Genomic DNA, 23,791 nt, shown 5'->3' with positions numbered 1-23,791 from the left:
ATGTCCTCACGGATGAGACCTAACTAGCAAGCAAGATCTGCTTGTGGGTTAGACTCCAACTGTTGCACCAGGAGAAAGGCATGTGCCTCTAACTGGGTAATAAGAATAGAGCAGAGCAGAGCGGTCACGCGCCTGGGTTCTTATTCTAATATAACTCTTGACAAAGCCTCGTAGTGTCGCCTTACTGGCAGCCCATAGGGTTCCTACTTGGGTAACCGATCGTTCATTATTATGGAAATAAGCACGGAGTTCAGACCCGAGTGAGTGGACAAGCTTCTTATCCTGGAGATACAAGGCATTTAACCGCCACATGGGGTGCAATCTCGATAGTGGATATCCAAGATAAAGAAGTAAAGGAGAATGGTCTGAGATTCCCTGAGGCAAAAGGTCAGATCTTTAAGAGAGAGAGTGTGGTGAGCCACCGATGGATGTTTAAATTGTTGAAGTCTGGTGCCAGGATCTTCCGGCATCACAGAGACCCAAAGCAGTAGGGGTTCCAGTACTATCTAGCTCAGGGTCAGGAACTGTGTTGAAATTGCCCCCTATTACTGTAAGTCCCTGTGGAAGACATGAAAGAAGGTGTGAAAGGTCCAGAAGACAGGAAGGTAAGGAAGTGGGCGGCACATAAACTCATACCAGCAAGACCACCCGTCCCTCCAATGTGCCTTCCAAGGCAACACAACATCCCTCCTAATCACGTGTCACATGAGTGACTACAAGGGGTAAGGAACGGCGTAGAAGGTGTGAAAGGTCCCAAAGGGAGGAGGGCTTGGAAGTGGGCGGCACATAAACACATACCAGCTAGACCACCCGTCCCTCCAATATGCCCTCCAAAGCAACAAAACATCCCTGCGGATCACGTGTCACATGAGTGACTACAAGGGGAAAGGAACGGCGTGGAAGGATGGCAACCCACCTGGCTCCCTGGGAGTACCCCATGTGAAAAATTATCATACATCTTACGAGCCAGAAAGAGACCGTGTTCCCCAAGGAGATGGGTCTCTTGTAGCAATAGGACCTCTGGGAGGTGCCAGGGGGTAATGGTAAAAATTGCTGCTCTTTTCACTCGGTCTAGAAGATTGTTAACATTCCATGACCAAATCGGAAAGTTGTTGTGAGAAATGGGAGGTGGACAGCTTAGAAGCAGAGCCCACCGCGTCCGAAGGAATGATGAAGATTGTAATAGTGGTGCATTGCGAGTGGGTGCTACCCCAGGACTGTGTTTGGAAGTGAACCGAATATGTGTGTTAAAGCCTTAAAGGGAAAGAACAGGGTAAACAAATACATCGAACAACATGTTGCACAGAAAACCCAGCCCCCAACTTCCTCCCCACTCCACCTCCTTTTACCCTAGAAGCATCTGTTACCCTGAAAAAAGGGTATGTTGGAAAAAACAATAAACACGTCATGATTACTTCAAGGGAGGGAAACCCCATCATTGTAGAAATCATTAAGACCGTAGCCGCCATCTTACAGTCAAATAGGAAACCCCTAAAAGCAGAGTAAACCTGGGAGGCGAGTAGAGAAATAGGCAAACAACATGGATGAAAAATGAATAATGCAACATCTAAATCAAGAGTTTGTGCAGCCAGTAATTCAAACCCAATCACATTGCAGGGCTTGCGGACAGATCAAAATCAAATTGGAAAGCAGCCAGATCAGTGAGGGAGGCAGTCTGTCTGTCTGCCTCTGTACTGTTGTCCACCGGCTTGGAGGCAGGCTGTGACTCATGAAGACAGCATCCACCATTTCACGACCACAGGGGGATCCTGGTGTTATTGTTTTAATCAATTAAACATAGCTAGGAAGCAAATAGGACCAAGCATGAATCAAGAGGAAGTGCAGCCAGTAAAGAACAAAGCCAGTTAAATTGCAGGGCTGCGGGAGAAATGACAGAGTGTGGAAAATTGCTGGATCTGTGAGTGAGACTGTTTGTCCATCAGCCCCCACTGTTTCATCCTCTGTTCCGGAGGCAGAGTTTGAAGCTGGTTGGGTAGTGACGGTGGCTGCTCCTGGTGGGAACTCGTGGGTGAGAGCGACTGTCCAACTCCATGTCCCCTTCGTGATCTGGAACGCCATCTGCGAGGTTTAGGCAACACTCGTGACCCCAAGTTATCAGGTGCCCTCCGGTGTTGAGGCGGAGGTAGTAGATGCATGTAATGGGTGATTTCTTTGAGCCATTGCCATGCAGAGTCAGGAGTATCAAAGAAATGTGATTTGTTGAGATGGAGAACACGAAGCTGAGCTGGGAATAGCAAGAAATATTGAAGCCCCATATCCCTCAGTTTTTGTTTAGCTTCCGTATAGGAGCGCCTTTCTTGTTGGACCTCACGGGAGTAATTCGGGAAAAGAAGAACTTTAGCGTCTCCACAACGGAGCAACGGAGGTCAGGATACTGTTGAGCCTCTCTAAGAACAACATCCCTGCCCTGGTAATTAAGAATGCAAGCTATTATGTGTCGGGCCGAGCCCCCAGTGGAGGTCTAGGGATCAAGGCTCTTGAGCTCTTTCAATGTCGAACCAGAAGAAAAGATAGTCGGTAGGCATCCAGGATTTAATACAGCGTTCCACGTAGTCTGCCCTCTGTTGTGGGTCAAATCAAATCAAATCAAAAAAAGCTTTATTCGATTTTCGAGAAATCATAAAAGCATACAAATAAAATTTATACAAACAATATAAAAGAATATTCATATTGACAAAGTTTCAGAGATAAATTCTTCCAGGAATCATAAAACACGGAAATAGAATCTCTACATAAAGAATATATAAAATATTAATGAAATATTAATGAAATACATGATTTCAAAAATAGATAATACATTTCCCCAAGGGTGAGAGTCTAATTCAGTACTAAAGCGCAAGACATCATTTTGCCCTGGTCTGTTTACGCGGCCCATAACAGTTTAACTCATGGTATTTCTAAATTTCATCACTGCCATTAAAAAACGAGAGACAACAAAGATAACATTCACATCTTCTAGGTGCAATAATTTTGAAAATGCAAGTTTACATGTTCTTATTCCTAACCGTTTAAGTAAGGGTAAAAGGAATAATTTCCTCGGGCTAATATACAGTTTACAGAAGAACATAATATGTATGTTACTCTGTATAGAGTGGTCATCACATGGGCATATTAGCTTCGATGAGGCCCAATCGTTCTGTTTTGGCAAAGTGACCAAACGAAAGAAGATCCCTAGGCGCAGCCTAGTTAAGAGGAAACGAGCATAGGTTGCATTTTCAATCCCTAGATACAGTTGCAAACCTTCCGTTGGGGTAATTTGCTGATAGGTTAGGATATTATCATTGTGTTTCTTAGTGTCCCATCGTACGCTCGCTAAGTGTGTGAATAATAATTTTTTAAGGGCAGATCTAGTCAGGGTTTGTGTAGACTCTGGTTCGTCATAAAATTCCGGATGTCCAATATTAGAAAACATCGTTTGAACATATCGCAACCATTTGACTTTTGATACCCCATCCAAGGCCATACAGTCTTTAATGAGGTTTCTATTCAATTTGCAATGTTCTGTGGTCCAGATCTTATGCCAGAGCAAACAGGGTGATATTTTTATGGTATCGCTGAGGTATTTGACACCGACCTCAATGTGGGTCATAAATGTCGACGTAGTTTTTGGCACACCTAATAGGTAACAAATAAAGGTGTTCTCACGTGTTTGAATTGAGGACACATTCTCGACACCCCATATACCTGCGCCATATGTGGCTGTAGCTATACACTTTGCCTGGTAAATCTGCAACATTTCTCTAGTGGGTTTACCCCCGATTTTTGCAGCAAAGGTTCTTAGAGCGCCTATAGCGCGAGCAAAGGCAAGATTCCTGGCTGACACTGCATGTTTCCACCTACCCCACCTATCAAACACAATGCCCAAATAGCAAAAAGAGTCTGTAACTGCAATCCTTTGCTGGTCTAAGTATATTGTACATGCTGGTCTATTTTTCTTTTGGGAGCAGGGCATGGAGAAAGTTTTGGATATGTTCACCTTTAAATTTCTTTTACCCATAAAAGATGAGAATTCATTTACAGCCTTCTGCAGACCTACTTTGGTTCTAGACATGATGGCCGCGTCATCGGCGTATAAAAGAATGGGTATGGGCCTTCCATTTACAGTAGGGAAATCGCTTGACAGAGTTGTTAGACTGTCGGCGATAGAGTTTATATACAATGTGAAAAGCAAGGGGGCAAGTATGCAGCCCTGCCTAACCCCTCTGTTTATGGGAAATTTCTGTGAACATTGCCCCTGGGTCCCAAACCTGACTCTGGCCCCTGCCTCTCTGTATAATTCTTTGATGAATGTGAGGATGATATGGTCCACCCCAATGTCTTCCAGTGTCGACCAAAGCAACGCATGGTCCACGCAATCAAATGCGGAGCTGAGGTCGACAAAGGTGACAAAGAGGTGCCCTTCTTTGGCCTGCGTATATTTAGAGACCAAAAGGGACAGGTTTAAGCATTGCTCCAATGTCCCCAGGCCCTTTCGGAACCCGTATTGGCACTCCGAAATAACCCTCTTCTCCTCTTCCCAGTGTTGGATCCTCTTAAGGACTATCCTTCCAGCTATTTTCATAAGGCCGTCCAATAAGGATATTGGACGATAGCAAGCAGGATCGTCCCTATTCCCCTTTTTAAAAATGGGTACTACGATCGCGTCCGACCAGGTGGGAATGAAGCCACACTTATTTCCCATGTTTAATACATTGGTTAACAGGGGGACCCAAAAGTCTGGTTCTGATTTATAGACATCCACTGGTGTTAGATCCGGGCCTGGGGCTTTACCTGATGGGCTTTCTCTGAGGGCATCTTCCACTTCTAATATAGTAAATACTAATTCAATGGGATAAGGAGATACTGGGGAGGCGGTGGGTTTGTCATCCTGATTTATACTATCTATGAGGGAGATCCCCTTAGAAGGTTTCAAGGGATTACCCTGTGTCTTATTTGAATAAAGGTTGCCATAGTGTTCTACCCAGAGCTCAGCCGTTATCGCCACCTCTATGGAGTTATCCCTGTCTTTTGAATTATACACGGATCTAATGACTTTCCAGAAAGCATTACTATCCTTAGACCTGGCTGCCTCCCCCAAAGATTCCCATGCCTCTTGCTTCAAAGTCGCCCGCCGTTGATTAATTGCCAGCTTGTAGTCACGTCTCGCTTGGCGAATTTGTACCCTGTCTTTCGGGTCAGCAGACAAAGCTTTCTTTAGGTTTTTCAGCGTGGAGGTACATCCAGAGTCAAACCACCCTCGGGTCTGGGTCCCCTTGGGTTTGCAGTTTCTTGTCAAAGCATTCTTTATGTGGCGCTGAATGTTAGAGAAAGCAGCCATAAGGCTCTCTGCGTCCATGTCTTCCTGTAAGCAGGTAGATATGTCCATAGGACAAGCGGATATAAGATTACGGAGGAAGGATGCAGGATCCATTTTCTCCCACTTAATTACATACCCATTGGTTTTAGCTAGAGAAATCTCAATGTGGTGTGAGGGCCCACTGGATTCCTTTTCCTTGGTATCCATCAGATTTACCCCAAAAGTAATTGGATAGTGGTCAGTCATAGGGTCTTCCCCCGTTTCCCAGAAGGTTACAAAGTCTGGGTTGGTTGATGATATAAGGGCAAAGTCAATTGTGGATCCGCAGCCTCTGCCATTAAACGTTGGGGCAAAGGGGACCGGGGGGGAGCATACTTGATTAATAAAATTGAGATCAAAGGTAAAAATAACGTTATTAAGGAGGGACCCCACAGTGGAGTGGGAGAAGTGTAGGGGACCGTCCTCTCCTACATCTGATAGGCCGCACAAACCTAACTCAGATGACGGACAGACGGTGCAATTAAAATCGCCCACCCACAATATTATGTGTTCCCCAGAGGCTTGATCTCTCATTTTATGGATGTGGTGGATCATGATATTCAAAGTTGATTCCACTTCGTTAGGCGGCAGGTTGTTATAAAAATTCACAAGGATTACCTTTTGCGAATTACCCCATTTAAATGATGTGATTTGAAAGTATTGGTTAGATATGAATTTGCAAAGTTTGACATCCCCTATATTCGAGATATATGTGCACAGGCCCCCCTTATTGCGCCCCTGAACTGATGGCGCCGCTGGTGAATGGAGGGTTCGGTAACCTAGCATATGTACTTCCTCTATAAGCCATGACTCTTGTAGGCATATAATACCATGCTTCTGCACAATTTCTAGCCAAGGTTTATGGGTGATCTTACTAGCTAGGCCTGCTACATTCCAGGAAATGAGAGAGTGCATGGGTTTTCCAGTTTCCTTTGAATGTAGCTTTTGCCCACTGGTCCCCCTTGTACCTTTCAGATCTCTCAAATGCATGGGATCTGCCTGTGTAATAACCTGAGCGGGGAGAGCGTGCTCTTTAAATGATTTTAAGTCCGTCCCCTTGGTGCTAGAGACGTCGGGTGGGGGGTTTAGTTTTTCATTCCGAGTAGTCTCTGTTAGGGGATCTAGGACGTTGGTTTGAAGAGCAGCAACCCTGGTTCCCAGTCAATCCACCTGGTCGAGACAGTCAAACCTATTCCTCGTGGGCGCTCCTTCCCACCAGTTATTGGTTGGTTGCCAACCATCCCCATATCCTTTCCCTCTACGGTTGTGGACTAATGTCCATGTCCCAAATGGATCAATGGTCTGTTTTGGGGGGTAGAAAAAGGTTAAGGGTCTGGTGACGATGGAGTGGTCAGTTTCCTGGTTTTCCCATCTAGTGATATGTTGGGCTGTGTGGGGGTCTGCAAATGAAACCACTATGCAGTCTCCAGGGATAGACTTATTGGTACGACCCACCCATGGTACTCTCCTGGCCATTAAAACCCCTGTCCTACCGGGGTTAGGAGGCCGCCTATTTGTATTGAGCCAGTGAATCACCTTATTCTTTAGGGACCATTGGGTCTCCACAGAATGCGGATCAAGTGGTGGTACACCAGCCAAGATGGCCACATAGGGGCCCGCTTCAGGAGGGAGATCAATATATCCCCCCCGGAAATTCTGACGACCATAGTGCTGGTTGGCTATGTGGTCAGTAGAGGGGACAGAGGTCTTGGTGGACTTAAAGGCAGCATTAGTGGTGGATTTAGGTGAAGTCTGGTTTACTGGGCATTTTGGCATTGGTATAGGGAGCCTTGGTATTATTGCAGGAGGAACATTTAGCTTAGACCGTGGTTTGGGTATTGGATTTGGTTTTGATAGTGGTAAAGGTAGGGGCAGGACCGGAGGTATTATTTGCAGGGGGGGGGGAGACTCGCATTGGGTAGAGGGGCCGGAAGAATTCCATCGTCCTCAACCTGGTTAATACCCTCGGTGATGTTAGGATAAGTTGATTCCAGATGTTTTAGGGTGAGGGTAGCCAGGGAGACTAGAGTCTTATCCATATCGAGTAAATTATTCTCGATACGCGAAAGTCTCAATTCTAGAGGTGACAATAGCTGTTTTAATGTGGCCCAAACTTTTTTAAGGAAATCTTCGTCATCACCCCCCTTACTATTGCCCTTTCCGGTCTCAGTTTGTACGCTCTCCATTTGGCTCTCGCTATGTGTGGGGGAAAGCCCATGGGTGGGGACAGGGAGCACATCTAGTGCAATGTGCGCCTCGGCCCCCCCAGTTGGGTTATTATCCTGATTGGGCACTTGTGTGGTGTCCCCCACGATTGGTAGTGTTCGCCTTTTATTGAAAAACTGGAGCCTTGCACTTTTAGCTTTTTTACGGGCATAGGCAGTTCTTTTACGAGCATAGGCAGATCTAGTGCTATTTTTCTTTTGTGAAGTTGGACCGGCAAAATTTTTAACATGGCCAAGACAGTTGGCAAGATTAAGAGTGTCCGGGGGGTTACTCGCCATTCCTGCTCCAAGCCCACTGCCAGTTCCAGTGGGGGCTGTTCCCTCAAAGATTTTAGGGGATATAATGACCGGGGTGGGTATTGGCTCTAGCGGGAGAGGGGCCGGTAGGGGAACAGGATGAATATCAGCATGTATTAACAATGGGTGAGGGCAAGGCGGATGTTGTGGGGATACAGCTGACGCGATTTTCCCTAGGGAAGATTTTTTAGAATTTGCAAAGGTCTGAGAAAGCCTACGTGCGGCATCAAGCTCAAGTGACACCCTGGTCTGCAATTTGGTAATCTCATTATCAATTGCTAAATTTGTCTTTACAAGGAAATCATCTAATGTCCCGCTAGGCTTGCTGAGCCCCATAGCAGTTTTACTGCGACTCCCCCGGGTATTCATTATGTGTTTAAGTGTCAATCCCGGCAATGTACTTACTACTACAGTGAGGGACTAGTCAGGGCGCACGGTCCAGGGGGAGTGGGCCAGTCCAGTCCTCGGCCGTCCTCGAACGGCCTCAAACGGCCCAGTCTTTGCCCTGTCTTCGCCCGTGCTGCGTCCCGCGCTGCGGGAGGAGGTGCTTGTAATAAAGGGGGCGTGGGGGGCGGGCCAGCGGGGAGAGCGGACCGGAAGCTCTTCCGTGGTCTTGCAGGGACTTCTGGGAAATGAAGTCCCCGCACACTCGCAGCCCCGCTGAAGCCTCGCACCCCCAGCCGCCTTACCGCCTGGATAGGAGCCCCGCAGTCTCTGTGATCCCAGCCCCGGCGATGCGGCACCCGCGAAGCGGGTGCGGCGAGGCGTGGGTGCGCCGCTGCTGCTGCTCGAGGAGCTGATGTGGGAAATAAATAGGAGGCTGATAAAAGGAGGGAAACCACTATGCCTCTCGGAGATTGCCGCTAGTTGAAGTGAGTGAAAGAAACACACGCTGGAGGCCCAGGACGCCTCTTAAGGAATCTCGTGGATGAGGGCGGGGGCGGGGGGCGGGCCAGCGGGGAGAGCGGACCGGAAGCTCTTCCGTGGTCTTGCAGGGACTTCTGGGAAATGAAGTCCCCGCACACTCGCAGCCCCGCTGAAGCCTCGCACCCCCAGCCGCCTTACCGCCTGGATAGGAGCCCCGCAGTCTCTGTGATCCCAGCCCCGGCGATGCGGCACCCGCGAAGCGGGTGCGGCGAGGCGTGGGTGCGCCGCTGCTGCTGCTCGAGGAGCTGATGTGGGAAATAAATAGGAGGCTGATAAAAGGAGGGAAACCACTATGCCTCTCGGAGATTGCCGCTAGTTGAAGTGAGTGAAAGAAACACACGCTGGAGGCCCAGGACGCCTCTTAAGGAATCTCGTGGATGAGGGCGGGGGCGGGGGGCGGGCCAGCGGGGAGAGCGGACCGGAAGCTCTTCCGTGGTCTTGCAGGGACTTCTGGGAAATGAAGTCCCCGCACACTCGCAGCCCCGCTGAAGCCTCGCACCCCCAGCCGCCTTACCGCCTGGATAGGAGCCCCGCAGTCTCTGTGATCCCAGCCCCGGCGATGCGGCACCCGCGAAGCGGGTGCGGCGAGGCGTGGGTGCGCCGCTGCTGCTGCTCGAGGAGCTGATGTGGGAAATAAATAGGAGGCTGATAAAAGGAGGGAAACCACTATGCCTCTCGGAGATTGCCGCTAGTTGAAGTGAGTGAAAGAAACACACGCTGGAGGCCCAGGACGCCTCTTAAGGAATCTCGTGGATGAGGGCGGGGGCGGGGGGCGGGCCAGCGGGGAGAGCGGACCGGAAGCTCTTCCGTGGTCTTGCAGGGACTTCTGGGAAATGAAGTCCCCGCACACTCGCAGCCCCGCTGAAGCCTCGCACCCCCAGCCGCCTTACCGCCTGGATAGGAGCCCCGCAGTCTCTGTGATCCCAGCCCCGGCGATGCGGCACCCGCGAAGCGGGTGCGGCGAGGCGTGGGTGCGCCGCTGCTGCTGCTCGAGGAGCTGATGTGGGAAATAAATAGGAGGCTGATAAAAGGAGGGAAACCACTATGCCTCTCGGAGATTGCCGCTAGTTGAAGTGAGTGAAAGAAACACACGCTGGAGGCCCAGGACGCCTCTTAAGGAATCTCGTGGATGAGGGCGGGGGCGGGGGGCGGGCCAGCGGGGAGAGCGGACCGGAAGCTCTTCCGTGGTCTTGCAGGGACTTCTGGGAAATGAAGTCCCCGCACACTCGCAGCCCCGCTGAAGCCTCGCACCCCCAGCCGCCTTACCGCCTGGATAGGAGCCCCGCAGTCTCTGTGATCCCAGCCCCGGCGATGCGGCACCCGCGAAGCGGGTGCGGCGAGGCGTGGGTGCGCCGCTGCTGCTGCTCGAGGAGCTGATGTGGGAAATAAATAGGAGGCTGATAAAAGGAGGGAAACCACTATGCCTCTCGGAGATTGCCGCTAGTTGAAGTGAGTGAAAGAAACACACGCTGGAGGCCCAGGACGCCTCTTAAGGAATCTCGTGGATGAGGGCGGGGGCGGGCCAGCGGGGAGAGCGGACCGGAAGCTCTTCCGTGGTCTTGCAGGGACTTCTGGGAAATGAAGTCCCCGCACACTCGCAGCCCCGCTGAAGCCTCGCACCCCCAGCCGCCTTACCGCCTGGATAGGAGCCCCGCAGTCTCTGTGATCCCAGCCCCGGCGATGCGGCACCCGCGAAGCGGGTGCGGCGAGGCGTGGGTGCGCCGCTGCTGCTGCTCGAGGAGCTGATGTGGGAAATAAATAGGAGGCTGATAAAAGGAGGGAAACCACTATGCCTCTCGGAGATTGCCGCTAGTTGAAGTGAGTGAAAGAAACACACGCTGGAGGCCCAGGACGCCTCTTAAGGAATCTCGTGGATGAGGGCGGGGGCGGGGGCGGGGGGCGGGCCAGCGGGGAGAGCGGACCGGAAGCTCTTCCGTGGTCTTGCAGGGACTTCTGGGAAATGAAGTCCCCGCACACTCGCAGCCCCGCTGAAGCCTCGCACCCCCAGCCGCCTTACCGCCTGGATAGGAGCCCCGCAGTCTCTGTGATCCCAGCCCCGGCGATGCGGCACCCGCGAAGCGGGTGCGGCGAGGCGTGGGTGCGCCGCTGCTGCTGCTCGAGGAGCTGATGTGGGAAATAAATAGGAGGCTGATAAAAGGAGGGAAACCACTATGCCTCTCGGAGATTGCCGCTAGTTGAAGTGAGTGAAAGAAACTGTTGTGGGTCATCCCTTTAGCATATTCCTGGACTCCACAATTAGGCGGACGTTATTGCGCCGAGAGTGATTTTCCGCATATTCGGCACGTCTGTGAAGCTCTGCCGTTCGAAACAGCAAAGTGGAGACTTGGGTCTTTAGAGTTGAGATATCGTCCTCGGCCAAGGAGATTTGGGATTCTGCTTCCCTGATTCGCGCTGTGGCGTTGCAAAGATGCTGACACAGCAGTGCCACATCCATTCTCTTCTCCACAATTTTTGGTTTCCACCGTCACCTGCGAGGTCAGGCTAGCTTGTAGTATCACTGCAAGATCATTAGTGAAAGAGGCAGGACTAACTATTTCTGGGGACCCGTAGGGCCATTGGAGGCGCCAGTCATATAATGGTCCATTTTCATCTGTGTAGGTGCAGATCAAGTGGTTCTGCCTGTACCCCCTTGTGTTAGGGCAGCGGAAGGTGGAACATTAGTCCAGATGTAAGGTAGGTCTGTCCTTCTGCCATCCACAACTGGAGGGGGGACACCGAGCCCCATATGTGCAATGACTGAACCGGACAGTGGGGATCTAGTAGGGCGCGCCTGGCTAAGACAAAGAGGAAACAATGGTGGGGGCAGTACCCCTCAAGCAGCAGCCAGTCTTTATAACCCAGGATGTAGTAGTCACCCCGCGGTGGGCAGGCTGGATCCTAAAGTGGACCTCACTTCAGCTCACAGCACAACAAGAAGGTATCCACAAAGAAAGGGTGGGCAAAAGCCCCACTGCATCTACAGGCCCTAGGATCCCAGGGCAGCACCCCTGAGGAGACCCAGCCAGTCACAAGCGGTAGTCCAGCAGCCGCTAGTGAAGATGCTGGGGGCAGGACAGAGGGAAGCAGTACATTGTCGGTAATCACAATGGTACTCAGTGGGTTCAGTCATTCTGGTGCCCCATGTGTCGCAGGTCACCTAATGGATTCCAGGCGATGGGGAGCACAAGCCACGCCAGGAAGCAGGTTGGTGGTTTCAGCACACGGCTGGGGGGCGGGGGGCGGGATGGTGGCCTCACCTGGGGGGCAAGCAGAGCATCCAGGTAAATTACTGCCGCAGCATCCACCCTCACTGCTGCACCACGGGGAAAGGCCTCCACTCAAGCTGTGGCCCCAACTCAACAAACAATTGTGCGGCAGAACGGTGTTCCAAGCATAAAATGGCGGGCTGGATCAGGAGGTCAGGTGTTGATGCAAGAACGCAGCACCTCACTAGACCCCCGAGTCCACGGGGGAGGCCCCACAGCGGTCCCAAGCGGGGGCCTGAACCCCAGACGCAATGCTGCAGACTGGCAACCCCATAATGTCGGGGGGAATGCCCGCCATATTATAGCATAGCGGCGGCCTCACCTCCACTGGGAAGCAGCGGTTGGTGGCTGTGGGTCCAATATTTGCCGGATAAAATGGGTTTTGTGGCGAAGTAGCAATAAAGTGCAACCGCCAGTTGGCCATCTTGGCCACGTCACCCTGTTTCTTTTTTTAACAGTTGTATTTAAAGTAAGACGAGAGCATTCAATTCATTTATGATTATTAATTGCACACTGAGAAGACATCTTTGACCCAGACCAGAATCGTGATAGCAAGGGCCCAAAGCAATGGTGAATGTATTTGGGAAACTAGTCTTTTAACTAAACAAATAAAAAAATGTAAGCATATCATTTAATCTTTCAGTGCGGATACATCAAAAAACACTTTCACAATGACATTGCTGCTCTTAGGCTATTATTCAGCACACCTGACAAGCTGACCTTTGCAGACACATCCTTTATGCAGGCATCTACCAATGTATCCTGCCCAGTGTGTGAACATAAACATTGTAAACTCAGAACTCTTAGTAAAAGGTTAAACATTCCCACACTGCACTTTATTTTCTTGAATTATATATCTCTTGTTTAACCTACTGTATAGAGGTACTGTACTACAAAGAAAAGCCTGAGTTAGAATGCATATTTTTAGTTTTACTTTACAAAGATTGAAAGTATTTGAGCATCATCTGTTTGGTTTTCAACTTTTGACTTCAGATGTATCCCTCGATGTTTCCAGGAGGGTGTGGTTTTGTCTGCAATAACATGCCACTATTAAAAATGTGTTTTATGCCTCAAAAAGTATTTTATATTAAATTGTAAATGCAAACCACATTTGTAAGGAAAATTGAGAATGATGAAAACATCGAAGCTGATCTGCCTTTTTAAAACTTAATATGTACATAAAGATTTATGGCAAAGGCTGAGACCTTGAATTTTCTATGAAATATTCCTGTGGATCCCATGGTATGAGTAACAAAGCAAATGTGTTTAATACGTCAGATGAAAGGTTTTTATTTATATGGTGTGGTTGTACAACCTCGCCATGTATTAAATTCACAAACACATCTTAGGTCTAGTCAGGCTTGTTTGCAAAATCCTAGCTCGGCATTTAAAAAGGACCAAAACAGTTGAACCAGAAAGAACCACAACAAAAAGGAAATGCAATAACAATTCATAAAAAATAGCTCTTATTTTTATGAATTTTTAGAAACCAAAATTAACAAAATGCACCTCAAGTTAAAATAATCACTGCTTTTTGTTAAAATCACAAACGGGCATTGGTACATACTGTGTTTACTTGGAAAACGTTTGTAAAGTTGTAAATAACGACTCCGGATCGCTTTGGGCGATCATCTCCAGCAGGGAGCGAGTTACAGGGGTCAGTGATGTTTGGTAAGACAATTACCTTGCAGTCAACGCTGTCTTCAGTCCAGTTCCAGGCTCCAAAGGTGCACTGCCATAGAAATGAATGGAGTGGTCCTGATGCAAAGGATACAGGATGCTGAACAGATTACAGGGGGTCTTCCTGGGATCACCCCTTGGTCCTTTTGGGGCAACGTTGGCCACAGGGGTCTATGCCTATGTCCATCAAAGCCTGGTTGAAGTTCAGCCAAAAACCAGTTGGCACTGATCTACTTGTTTCCGGTTACAGCAAAACCAGCAGCTCCATTTAATTGAGGCTAGTGTTCGTCTTAGGCGACCAAACTGCACTCTAACAACTCTCCAGAGTCCAGCAGACTTGGGTGCAAATTGTGAGTGTCAGAACTCTGTCTCCCAGACTCTTGAAGTCCTTTCTTCTGTCTGGGGCTCCGGTTACAACTTTTCCTCAAGTAGGGCACCACAGGCACATTCCTCTCTTTGCAAGCCCAAGAATCAGCAGGTCAGTCCAGTTTTTGATGCAGCCTCTCTGTTCTGGGTCCAGGGAACAACAAGGCAATCTTTCTTCAGTCCCCTCTACGGTGCAGACATGATGCAAGGTCTGAATGCCACTTTTATGCCCAGAATGTGCACTCTGGAATGCAGTGCCTACTAGTCAATAGGCTACTAGGTCCCCCACCCGCCTTATGACAACTTCCTGTTAAGTGTGGCATCTAGCTGTTCCAGAATTCAATATTCTGCCCGCTCCCTGGATGGCAGAATCCTACTCTCGGTGTGTGGAGCACGGTAGTCCACCCTAGACACGTGGCAATCTAAGGGCTACATGCCCATGGGAAAACTGGTTTGGTAAATGTTTCCCCCTCTCTGTTGAAGAAGCTAACCTGTCAACCAGAACAAAAGAGAAACCCCTATTGTGTGTGTCCCTAGTTTGCCCTTCAAATGTAGCTTCTGCTGCAATGCTTGCCTTTTGTGCTCACACCCCATTTGGACTTTCTGCCAGGATGAGATAACACCTCTTCCAATGTGAGGCCCTTTGTGTTCCTTCCTGAGGGTCCTTCACCCACCCCCAAGCAGGGCAGAAGGCTGTCTTTTGGTCAGCAAGGTACGGACTGGCCATAGCGGACACCAGACGTTTCCCCAGTGGGCCGCCAGGGCAGGGGCCAATGTTGGGCCCCTGGGAGTCGTTTTTGATACAGGGGCCGTTTTTGCAGCATAGCTGCAAAATGGCACCTGTTACAAAATTGCCTGAAACAGGCCCCAGCAAACAGCTCGGCCGCAACCCAAACCCCCGGGGGGGGGGGGGAGGAGGGGGTGCGGGGAGCACTTTGCCAGGGCTGGTTTTGGTCCCAGTCCGGCCCTGTGGTCAGCAACCAGAAAAGGTCACTTGAAACTTGGGTAGCAGAGTGGTAACTTGCTAAAATAGCCATTTACTTAAAGGTTACATTAAATGTTGTGAGCATCAAGTTGGGTTTAATGTAGATATTCTTTTGATACCTTGAAGTGCCAACTTTAGCAGTCCCATTCAGAAGTTAGCACTGCTGAGTTGTCCGTGTATAACCCTGCACTTGCCAGTGGAGCTTCTAGCCTTTTTTATGCAAAAATGTCAATTTGTGAGTTTTTGATTGTTAAAAAATACAAACACACTTCCCACTTTTTAATATACAGCATCCTGCCTTGGGGCTCCATAAGCTCACCTTAGAGGTGTAATATATATGCTAAAAAGGAAGGTCTAGACTTTGTCATTAGTTTAAGTTGCAAAGTAAAGTTAGTAGTTCCAAAACTGCTCTGCCAATCAGCAATGGCAGACAATAAGTCTTGCTTTGTCACTTTCTTGGTGGCACAATAAGTTCTGCAGTCCACGAGGGACACTTTAACTTACAGCCCTGAGTACCCCTGGTATCGTATACTGGGGACTTGTAAGTAAGTTACCTTATGCTAATTGTGGGTGAGCCAATCAGACACATGTTTTAAGGAACAGGGCACTGGCACAGAGGCTTGTTTGGCAGGGCTCTGTGAACTCAGCGTAAAAAAAGCTAGCAGCATCAGTCCAAAACTTTGGGGTGATCATTCAAAAAGAGGCATTTCCTTACAAGAAAGACCCTGTGGTACAGTCATACAATGCTAAATCCATTTCCAAGCCCTAGGAACAAGAAGGACTCCTAAATCTGTTTCATGTTTCTAATCTCTCCTTGAGTTTGTGCTCATATCCTGAAAAACCTCCTAATAAACAAGATACCTTTATTTCATTTTCTGCTGTTTGTGCTTTGTGCTGTTGGTGGGATTATTTCATTTAGGATAGGGCCATATTGATAATTTGTGCGTTGCCATGCAGGATGCACAACAGCATATTGACATAGTGTCAATATTAATAGAGGTCCTTGTCAGTGTTTTATTTCAATGCAGGCAACCATATTTTCTTTGCTCGTAATTCAATAAGGTGCTTTATTCCCTAGGAAACTGACCACCTTCTACTACAGGCATCTCTGAAAGGTGAATTGGAAGCAAATCAGCAGCAAGTTGAATCGTTTAAGGTAAGCATTTGCTATGCAAATTGGGCTATGGTCTGCTATGCTCTTTTAAGCTATGCTTTGATACCTTACTTAAGCCATTGGGAAATTAAATAATGAAGAGTATATTTGAGCACTCCAGAAAATAAATTGTTCTGGTGTTTTTCTTTTTTTAAATGTCATTATTTGTCACTGTCCTACTGAAGTGCCGTCTTTCAGTAGGGCGAAAACCCGTAGGAATGTCAACCCTCACTGTGCTTTCAAGAATTATTGTACTCCGCCCTTGTCAGTACTGATACTTATGTTTGTGTTTTTAAATTTGAATAAATGAATGCTGCCTGTTACATACATTAATGACAAGTCTTTTTTTAATATGAGATGAGTTAGGAGGCAGGGTATTGCAAGTTGGATTTCCAACTTTGCAATTGATTGAGGCCCAAGATGCAGCTACTTCACTGACCCTGTGATTGTGCTCAGCTGTGTCGCTATTCAGGCTGGGGTTGTCAACATGTGTTGGGCATTCTCACATCACCAGCCAGCCAGGGGATGGCTCTAGGGCCCTAGTGGAAAATATTTCACTTTAGCTGAAGGCCGGGAGAATGAGTGGCGAAAGCACTCTGCTGTTATGTCATGGAGAGCACATCCTTAGTTCCTTTTGCTATGTCATGGTGAGCACATCCATTGTTCCTATAGCTATGTTATGGAGAGCACATCCTTTGTTCCTTTTTAGGTCTCGCACTGCGAACCGATCGCGAAGCGATCATCACTGCGAGACTCTATTGTAATCATTTCTGCTTACAAGGAGTCAAGGGAGACAGGAGACAAGTGATGTGCATGCGCAACCTTGCGGAATCGGATCAGGTCGCGCGCGCGCGCGTTCACAATCTCCTGTCTCCCTTGGCTCCTTGTAAGCAGACACGGACGCACGCACACACACACACACACACACACACACGCACACACACGCATGCACACACACATACATACATAAAGAAACCTCCTCCCCTCCTCGTGGGCCTAGATATCTTCAGAATGCCTCCCGGAGCCCTCAGCAAAGGAAGAAGGCCCCCACTCACCGGTACTCGTCTCCGGCTCTCCAGGCGGAGCTCTTTGCAGGCGGCTGCGGTCTCTTCCTTCAGTGCGGGGCTCTTTCGCCACACGGGAGCCCCGCTAGCGCCGGCCGCGCCTTCTCCTCCTGCCCACACGTCCCAGTGCGGGGTAGGCACCCGCCTGGGCTTCCAGTGTGTATTGTCGTCTCGCCCCCGGCCTGCCTGACTTCCGGGTGGCGGCGGCGATTCTTTCTTTTTCACGGGGTGAGCTCCAGTGTTTACAGCGTCTATCTCCGTGGCAGGGAGACAAATGCAAGTCCCTTCACTGTACACCTTCTATAAGTGGACAGTACTTTTCAACCATAATTTTCCTTCTATGGCTGTCTCCTTCATGTTTCCACTTGCTTATTTTGTTTGCTTGCTTACTGTTATATCTACATTAGGGTTTAACATTTAAAAACGCTATACTACTTTGATACTTAGTTGGAATGACTGGACAGGATCATTACTTACTGGTTATATGTTAGTATTCTTCGACAACCAATGAAATCTTTGTAACAAAAAAGAAAATTAATTAAAAGGAACACATAGGCCTTTACTCCAAGGGACAGTTTGCTGGCACCCGAGCGACATGAAACATGAATCCTACTTTCCAATAGGGAGTTGTTCACACTGCAACGCACCCCTAATTAATACTAATTGTTGCCTATCTAGAGGCTTGTCAATGACACGGACTGCTTGTAAATGGATCCCGGGTCGCTCCTACCTCTCGTGCGGAGTACAGGGGGCTCTGCCCACCCGCTGGTAATCCTGCACTCTGCACTCATGTATGTAGACAATGCGTTACTCGTAACCGTGTCTTGAATAAATGAAGAGCGACAACCATGGCGCTCAGTGCAGCCTTTTTCATACACACTAAATTCTTTATGTACACTTAACTCAAAAAAGCAATGGATCTGTACAAATAATATTTGAAATAAATGGAAAATCTCAGCATGAGTAATTGTCATCCTCAAGAGAGCTGTGCTCGAGTGATACCATCCGTCGCAGAAAGCGAACTGTTTTAACAGGATTACAGGCGTCATGGCAGGTTAGTGTGGCTGAATGGTGCCGGAGTGTGGCGCCCCTCTGCGGCCGCCAAGCCAAATATACTCCGCAAATACCACAACCGGCGTGACTCACCCACGCAAGAGTGAAATTACTGAAACGGGCGCCACATCCGCACTCAGCATTCCTGCTCCTCTTAAGAGCGTGGAAATAACTCGTGAATAATCACTCGTATAAAACTCCTCAGTCCATGTTCCTTCGTCGCCTTTGAAATACTCATGCAGAGCTCTGCTTTCGCATCCTCATTGACCAGTGCGAGGCGGCGTAAATCACACTCTAGACTAGAGCGACAGTTCACTTTAGTAAAGTAATTTTGTTCATATATTATAAAGTGTACCTAATAAAATGAGAAGGCAGGCTCAGCCCACGTCTCTCCTAGCTGCACAGGGTTTCGCATTTCCATTGCACCTACCTTTCTGGCTTTACTCAGCTGCAGCCAGGAAGGATTGTCAGCTCCACAGTCAATGTTTCCTTTTTAGGTTGACCGAGTCCCAGCATCTACACTCTGCCTGTGTCTTGAAGAATTACCCCCACCCTCCCGAAAATGTTATCCGCCCCCCCACACCGAAATGTGGCTCTAGTTGCGCCTCTGTAGGAAGCCCTTGAGTGTGCCACACGCTCTCTTTTTCTGTTTAGTTTGATCCTTAGTTGCCTGCGGATTGCGATCTCACACATTTGGTTGCTGCGCGCCCCCTTCCCTTCCGTCCCCACTCTCTGCCTTGCACCCCTCTCCCTCCCTCGCAATCCGTTGTTTGTAACGTGGGTGGGTGTAAGCTCTCGGACCAGCCGTTGGCTACCAGTATCTTCTAGTTTGTTGGCTTGGATATTTAATTATCCGGAATTGGGCTCGATATTCGGGTTTCTTCTGGTCACTGAAGGTGCCTTGACATTAGTCACATCTGAATTGACAGGATACAGCGAGGGTCTCAGCCAGTCTTGAATCCAAGTCAAATAACTTTTTTTTTCTCTCGTTCGAAACAGTGCCCTTATTTAGACAATGACAGACCTTGCTACAAAACGTCTTTTGGATCCTTTCTTGTGAATTGAAACTGCACATACGCTGTGCTGTGCTGTATTTGCATTTCAGACCTCTGGTGGTGAGCTTTTTCCAGGTGCCCGAGGAGGTTGTACCATAGAGCGCTACCCTTTTCCCGTCTCTCCCCTCCTGGAGACTGCCCTTCCCCGTTATGCCTGCAGTGACAAAATGAAGTTGGCTCTTAACGTATGGCGGGGACTCTTCGCATGATGGTGTCGACCACAGTTTTTATATCGGCACGTGCAGAGTGCTGCGCTACCCCAGCATCACTTAGCACCACCACAGCATCACTTAGCACCACCACAGCACCACTCAGCACCACCACAGCACCACTCAGCACCACTACAGCACCACTCAGCACCACCACAGCATCACTCAGCACCACTCAGCGCCACTCCAGCACCACTCCGCACCACCACAGCACCACTCCGCACCACCACAGCACCACTCCGCACCACCACAGCACCACTCAGCACCACCACAGCATCACTCAGCGCCACCCCAGCATCACTCAGCGCCACCCCAGCACCACTCAGCACCACCACAGCACCACTCAGCACCACTCAGCACCACCACAGCACCACTCAGCAGCACCACATTATCACTCCGCACCACCACATTATCACTCAGCACCACCACAGCACCACTCCGCGCCACCCCAGCATCACTCCGCGCCACCCCAGCATCACTCCGCGCCACCCCAGCATCACTCGGCACCATCCCAGCATCACTCGGCACCATCCCAGCATCACTCGGCACCATCCCAGCATCACTCGGCACCATCCCAGCATCACTCGGCACCACCCCAGCATCACTCAGCACCACCACAGCACCACTCAGCACCACCACAGCACCACTCAGCACCACCACAGCACCACCACAGCACCACTCAGCACCACTCAGCACCACCACAGCACCACTCAGCACCACCACAGCATCACTCAGCACCACCACAGCATCACTCTGGAACACCACAGCATCACTATGCGCTACCATAGCATCACTATGCGCTACCACAGCATCACTGAACGCCACAGCATCACTCGTCGCCACCACATCATCACTCTGGAACACTACAGCATCACTCTGGAACACTACAGCATCACTCTGGAACACCACAGCATCACTATGCGCTACCACAGCATCACTATGCGCTACCACAGCATCATTATGCGCCACCACAGCATCACTCAGGGCCTCCACGGCATCACTCGGGGCCTCCACGGCATCACTCGGGGCCTCCACGGCATCACTCGGGGCCTCCACGGCATCACTCGGGGCCTCCACGGCATCACTCGGGGCCTCCACGGCATCACTCGGGGCCTCCACGGCATCACTCGGGGCCTCCACGGCATCACTCGGGGCCTCCACGGCATCACTCGGGGCCTCCACGGCATCACTCGGGGCCTCCACGGCATCACTCGAGGCCTCCACAGCATCACTCGGGGCCTCCACAGCATCACTCGGGGCCTCCACAGCATCACTCGGGGCCTCCACAGCATCACTCGGGGCCTCCACAGCATCACTCGGGGCCTCCACAGCATCACTCGGGGCCTCCACAGCATCACTCGGGGCCTCCACAGCATCACTCGGGGCCTCCACAGCATCACTCGGGGCCTCCACAGCATCACTCGGGGCCTCCACAGCATCACTCGGGGCCTCCACAGCATCACTCGGGGCCTCCACAGCATCACTCGGGGCCTCCACAGCATCACTCGGGGCCTCCACAGCATCACTCGGGGCCTCCACAGCATCACTCGGGGCCTCCACAGCATCACTCGGGGCCTCCACAGCATCACTCGGGGCCTCCACAGCATCACTCGGGGCCTCCACAGCATCACTCGGGGCCTCCACAGCATCACTCGTCGCCACCACAACATCACTCTGGAACACTACAGCATCACTCTGGAACACTACAGCATCACTCTGGAACACCACAGCATCACTATGCGCTACCGCAGCATCACTATGCGCTACCGCAGCATCATTATGCGCCACCACAGCATCACTCAGGGCCTCCACAGCATCACTCAGGGCCTCCACAGCATCACTCAGGGGCACCACAACATCACTATGCGCTACCGCATGACTCGTCGCGACCACATCACTCCACGCCATCACAGCATCAATCTGTGCAACCATTCAACAACAACTGGTTCAAATATGTTCTCTCAATGTTTCAAGCTTTATTACAAATGTCACAAAAAAGATGTTAATATTTCAGTTCTGTTCTTGGATTTTCGTCAAAACAAAATACACTGAAAATAATCTTCACACAAGTTATTTACAAAAGTTTAAGCTATTGCCATTATAAATTACAATCACTTTTATTTAAGTATTCATTATTAAAAAAATTAAAAGCCATTGTTATTTGTAATATCAATACATCTAAGTCACGTAAATACAAAACATGTTGCATTACAAATGCTATAGGTGTCACATTTGCGAAAGTTATAAGTATTGGCATTGTAAATGTCAAAGCTATTAATTTAGCTATTTTCAAAACTAACACAAAAATAAAAAAATTGTCATTTACAAGACCAATAGCTCAAACTTTTCTAATGCGAAACCTATTGCATTGCAAATGATTGTGCTATATCACGGAGAGCACATCCTTTGTTCCTTTTATGTCATGGAGAGCACATCCTTTGTTCCTTTTGCTATGTGATGGAGAGCACATCCTTTGTTCCTATAGCTATGTCATGGAGAGCACATCCTTTGTTCCTTTTGCTAGGTCATTGAGAGCACATCCTTTGTTCCTTTTGCTAGGTCATTGAGAGCACATCCTTTGTTCCTTTTGCTATGTCATGGAGAGCACATCCTTTGTTCCTTTTGCTATGTCATGGAGAGCACATCCTTTGTTCCTTTTGCTAGGTCATTGAGAGCACATCCTTTGTTCCTTTTGCTATGTCATGGAGAGCACATCCTTTGTACCTTTTGCTATGTCATGGAGAGCACATCCTATGTTCCTTTTGCTATGTCATGGAGAGCACATCCTCCGCGTTATACATGTTAAGGATGCGACCTCCACCCCCACCTGTATTGCAGTGTTCAATTAGGTGAGCTGCAATGTGCCTGTAGTATTGTAGCTTTTGATGCTCTCGCATTGGGCACTCTGTGTCTTAAGGAGGCTTATTTGTACACCTCATCAAACAGGGTTGTCCATGTCGTAATTGAGTTTACATGGAGTGAGAGCCTACTAGCAGGATATCCAAGCTGGAGATATGACAGGAGTAGCAGGGGACCTGCGGCTTGGGGAAGGAGAGTTGCACTAAATATTATGTGCTAACACCAAATGACCTCCATACCATCATGATCCATGAAAAAGAGACCTGTGGTCTGTAATTCTCTATTCTATTTTTATACGCTCTTTGTGAACAGTGCATGTGCTGGGGCTAAAAATGGGCCCAAAAATGGGCCCATGTGTCTTAGATGTTATTATCAAGTTCTGAGCTATTTGCCTGTGTCTGGGCCTAAGAGGTGTTAACTATGTGTCTTGCTGTGGAATTTCATTTTTCACATTTTGCTGTCCCCATTCATAAGCACTAAACCATCCTGTTTTCTAGTCTGACTTCTGGCAGGAAGCTTTATAAACGGTTGAAAACTCTGCAGTGCTAAGTTGATTGTATTTTACTCTTTTCCCATCGGTGCTCTCTGGGTGTATCTGTACTTTCCTTTGGTTGTGATGTGAAAGGGTAATGTCCTTTAGGGGTTAAAAGATTTATCTCCCATTACTTTTTTTACGGCAGTGATGATTTTAAATCTCCCTCTCTGGGTGTCTCATTACCTCTGATGTGTATCCTCATTACTAGTCATTTTTGCCTAAGTGTGTCTCACATGCTCCTTTTTACAGCTAAGCGTGCATATCTTTGGTACCCTGGCGTATGATGGCAGTATCGTGCCATAAAATAGTACTAGATCAAATGTTATTTTCTGGCATAGAAGGTTTTATGGGCTATTAATAGGCACAGTAAAAGTGTTAAGCATTGTGTAAGAATTGGTGTTATTTCTCACGCCCTAAGAATTTCAATTTTCACTATTTCTAATCGAACACTCTCTACCAAATAGGAACTGCTTCTAATGTGACATTTCTTGTGCCTGTTGTGTGCCCAACGATTAGTAACAAGTGCAGTTTTCTCATGGGCACAGGCACGAATATTTCGATAGTTTCACTCCAGCACTGCCTGTAGAATATGACTTTAGACAAAATGGGGGAATTGTGCTGTAAGACGCCCTGTTTGGCCCTGAGGATCCTCTTCCCCTAAAAGCCCTCCTGTAAATTGCCAATGCAGCTTCACTTAGCTCTTTGTCAAGCTCTGGTGCCTGCGTGTGTTTTGACTTCTGCCCATGGTACCTGCATGTCTG

At 49.0% G+C, this 23,791-nt stretch overlaps 1 protein-coding gene across 1 annotated transcript in view; it reads left to right on the top strand.

The window, feature by feature from the left end:
- Positions 1-23,791, top strand: part of GCC2 (GRIP and coiled-coil domain containing 2) — a 413,631-nt gene that overhangs the window by 255,262 nt on the left and 134,578 nt on the right. Inside the window, exon 15 of the mRNA XM_078658140.1 lies at positions 16,181-16,258. Within this exon, the coding sequence (XP_078514266.1) occupies positions 16,181-16,258 (78 nt within the window). The remainder of the gene's footprint in view (positions 1-16,180; positions 16,259-23,791) is intronic.

The sequence above is a fragment of the Lissotriton helveticus genome, chromosome 8 (genome assembly GCF_964261635.1).
Source record: "Lissotriton helveticus chromosome 8, aLisHel1.1, whole genome shotgun sequence".
In the NCBI taxonomy this organism is placed as follows: domain Eukaryota; kingdom Metazoa; phylum Chordata; class Amphibia; order Caudata; family Salamandridae; genus Lissotriton; species Lissotriton helveticus.
The sequence above is the reverse complement of the archived record's forward strand: the minus strand, read 5'-3'. Positions and strand labels throughout refer to the sequence as shown.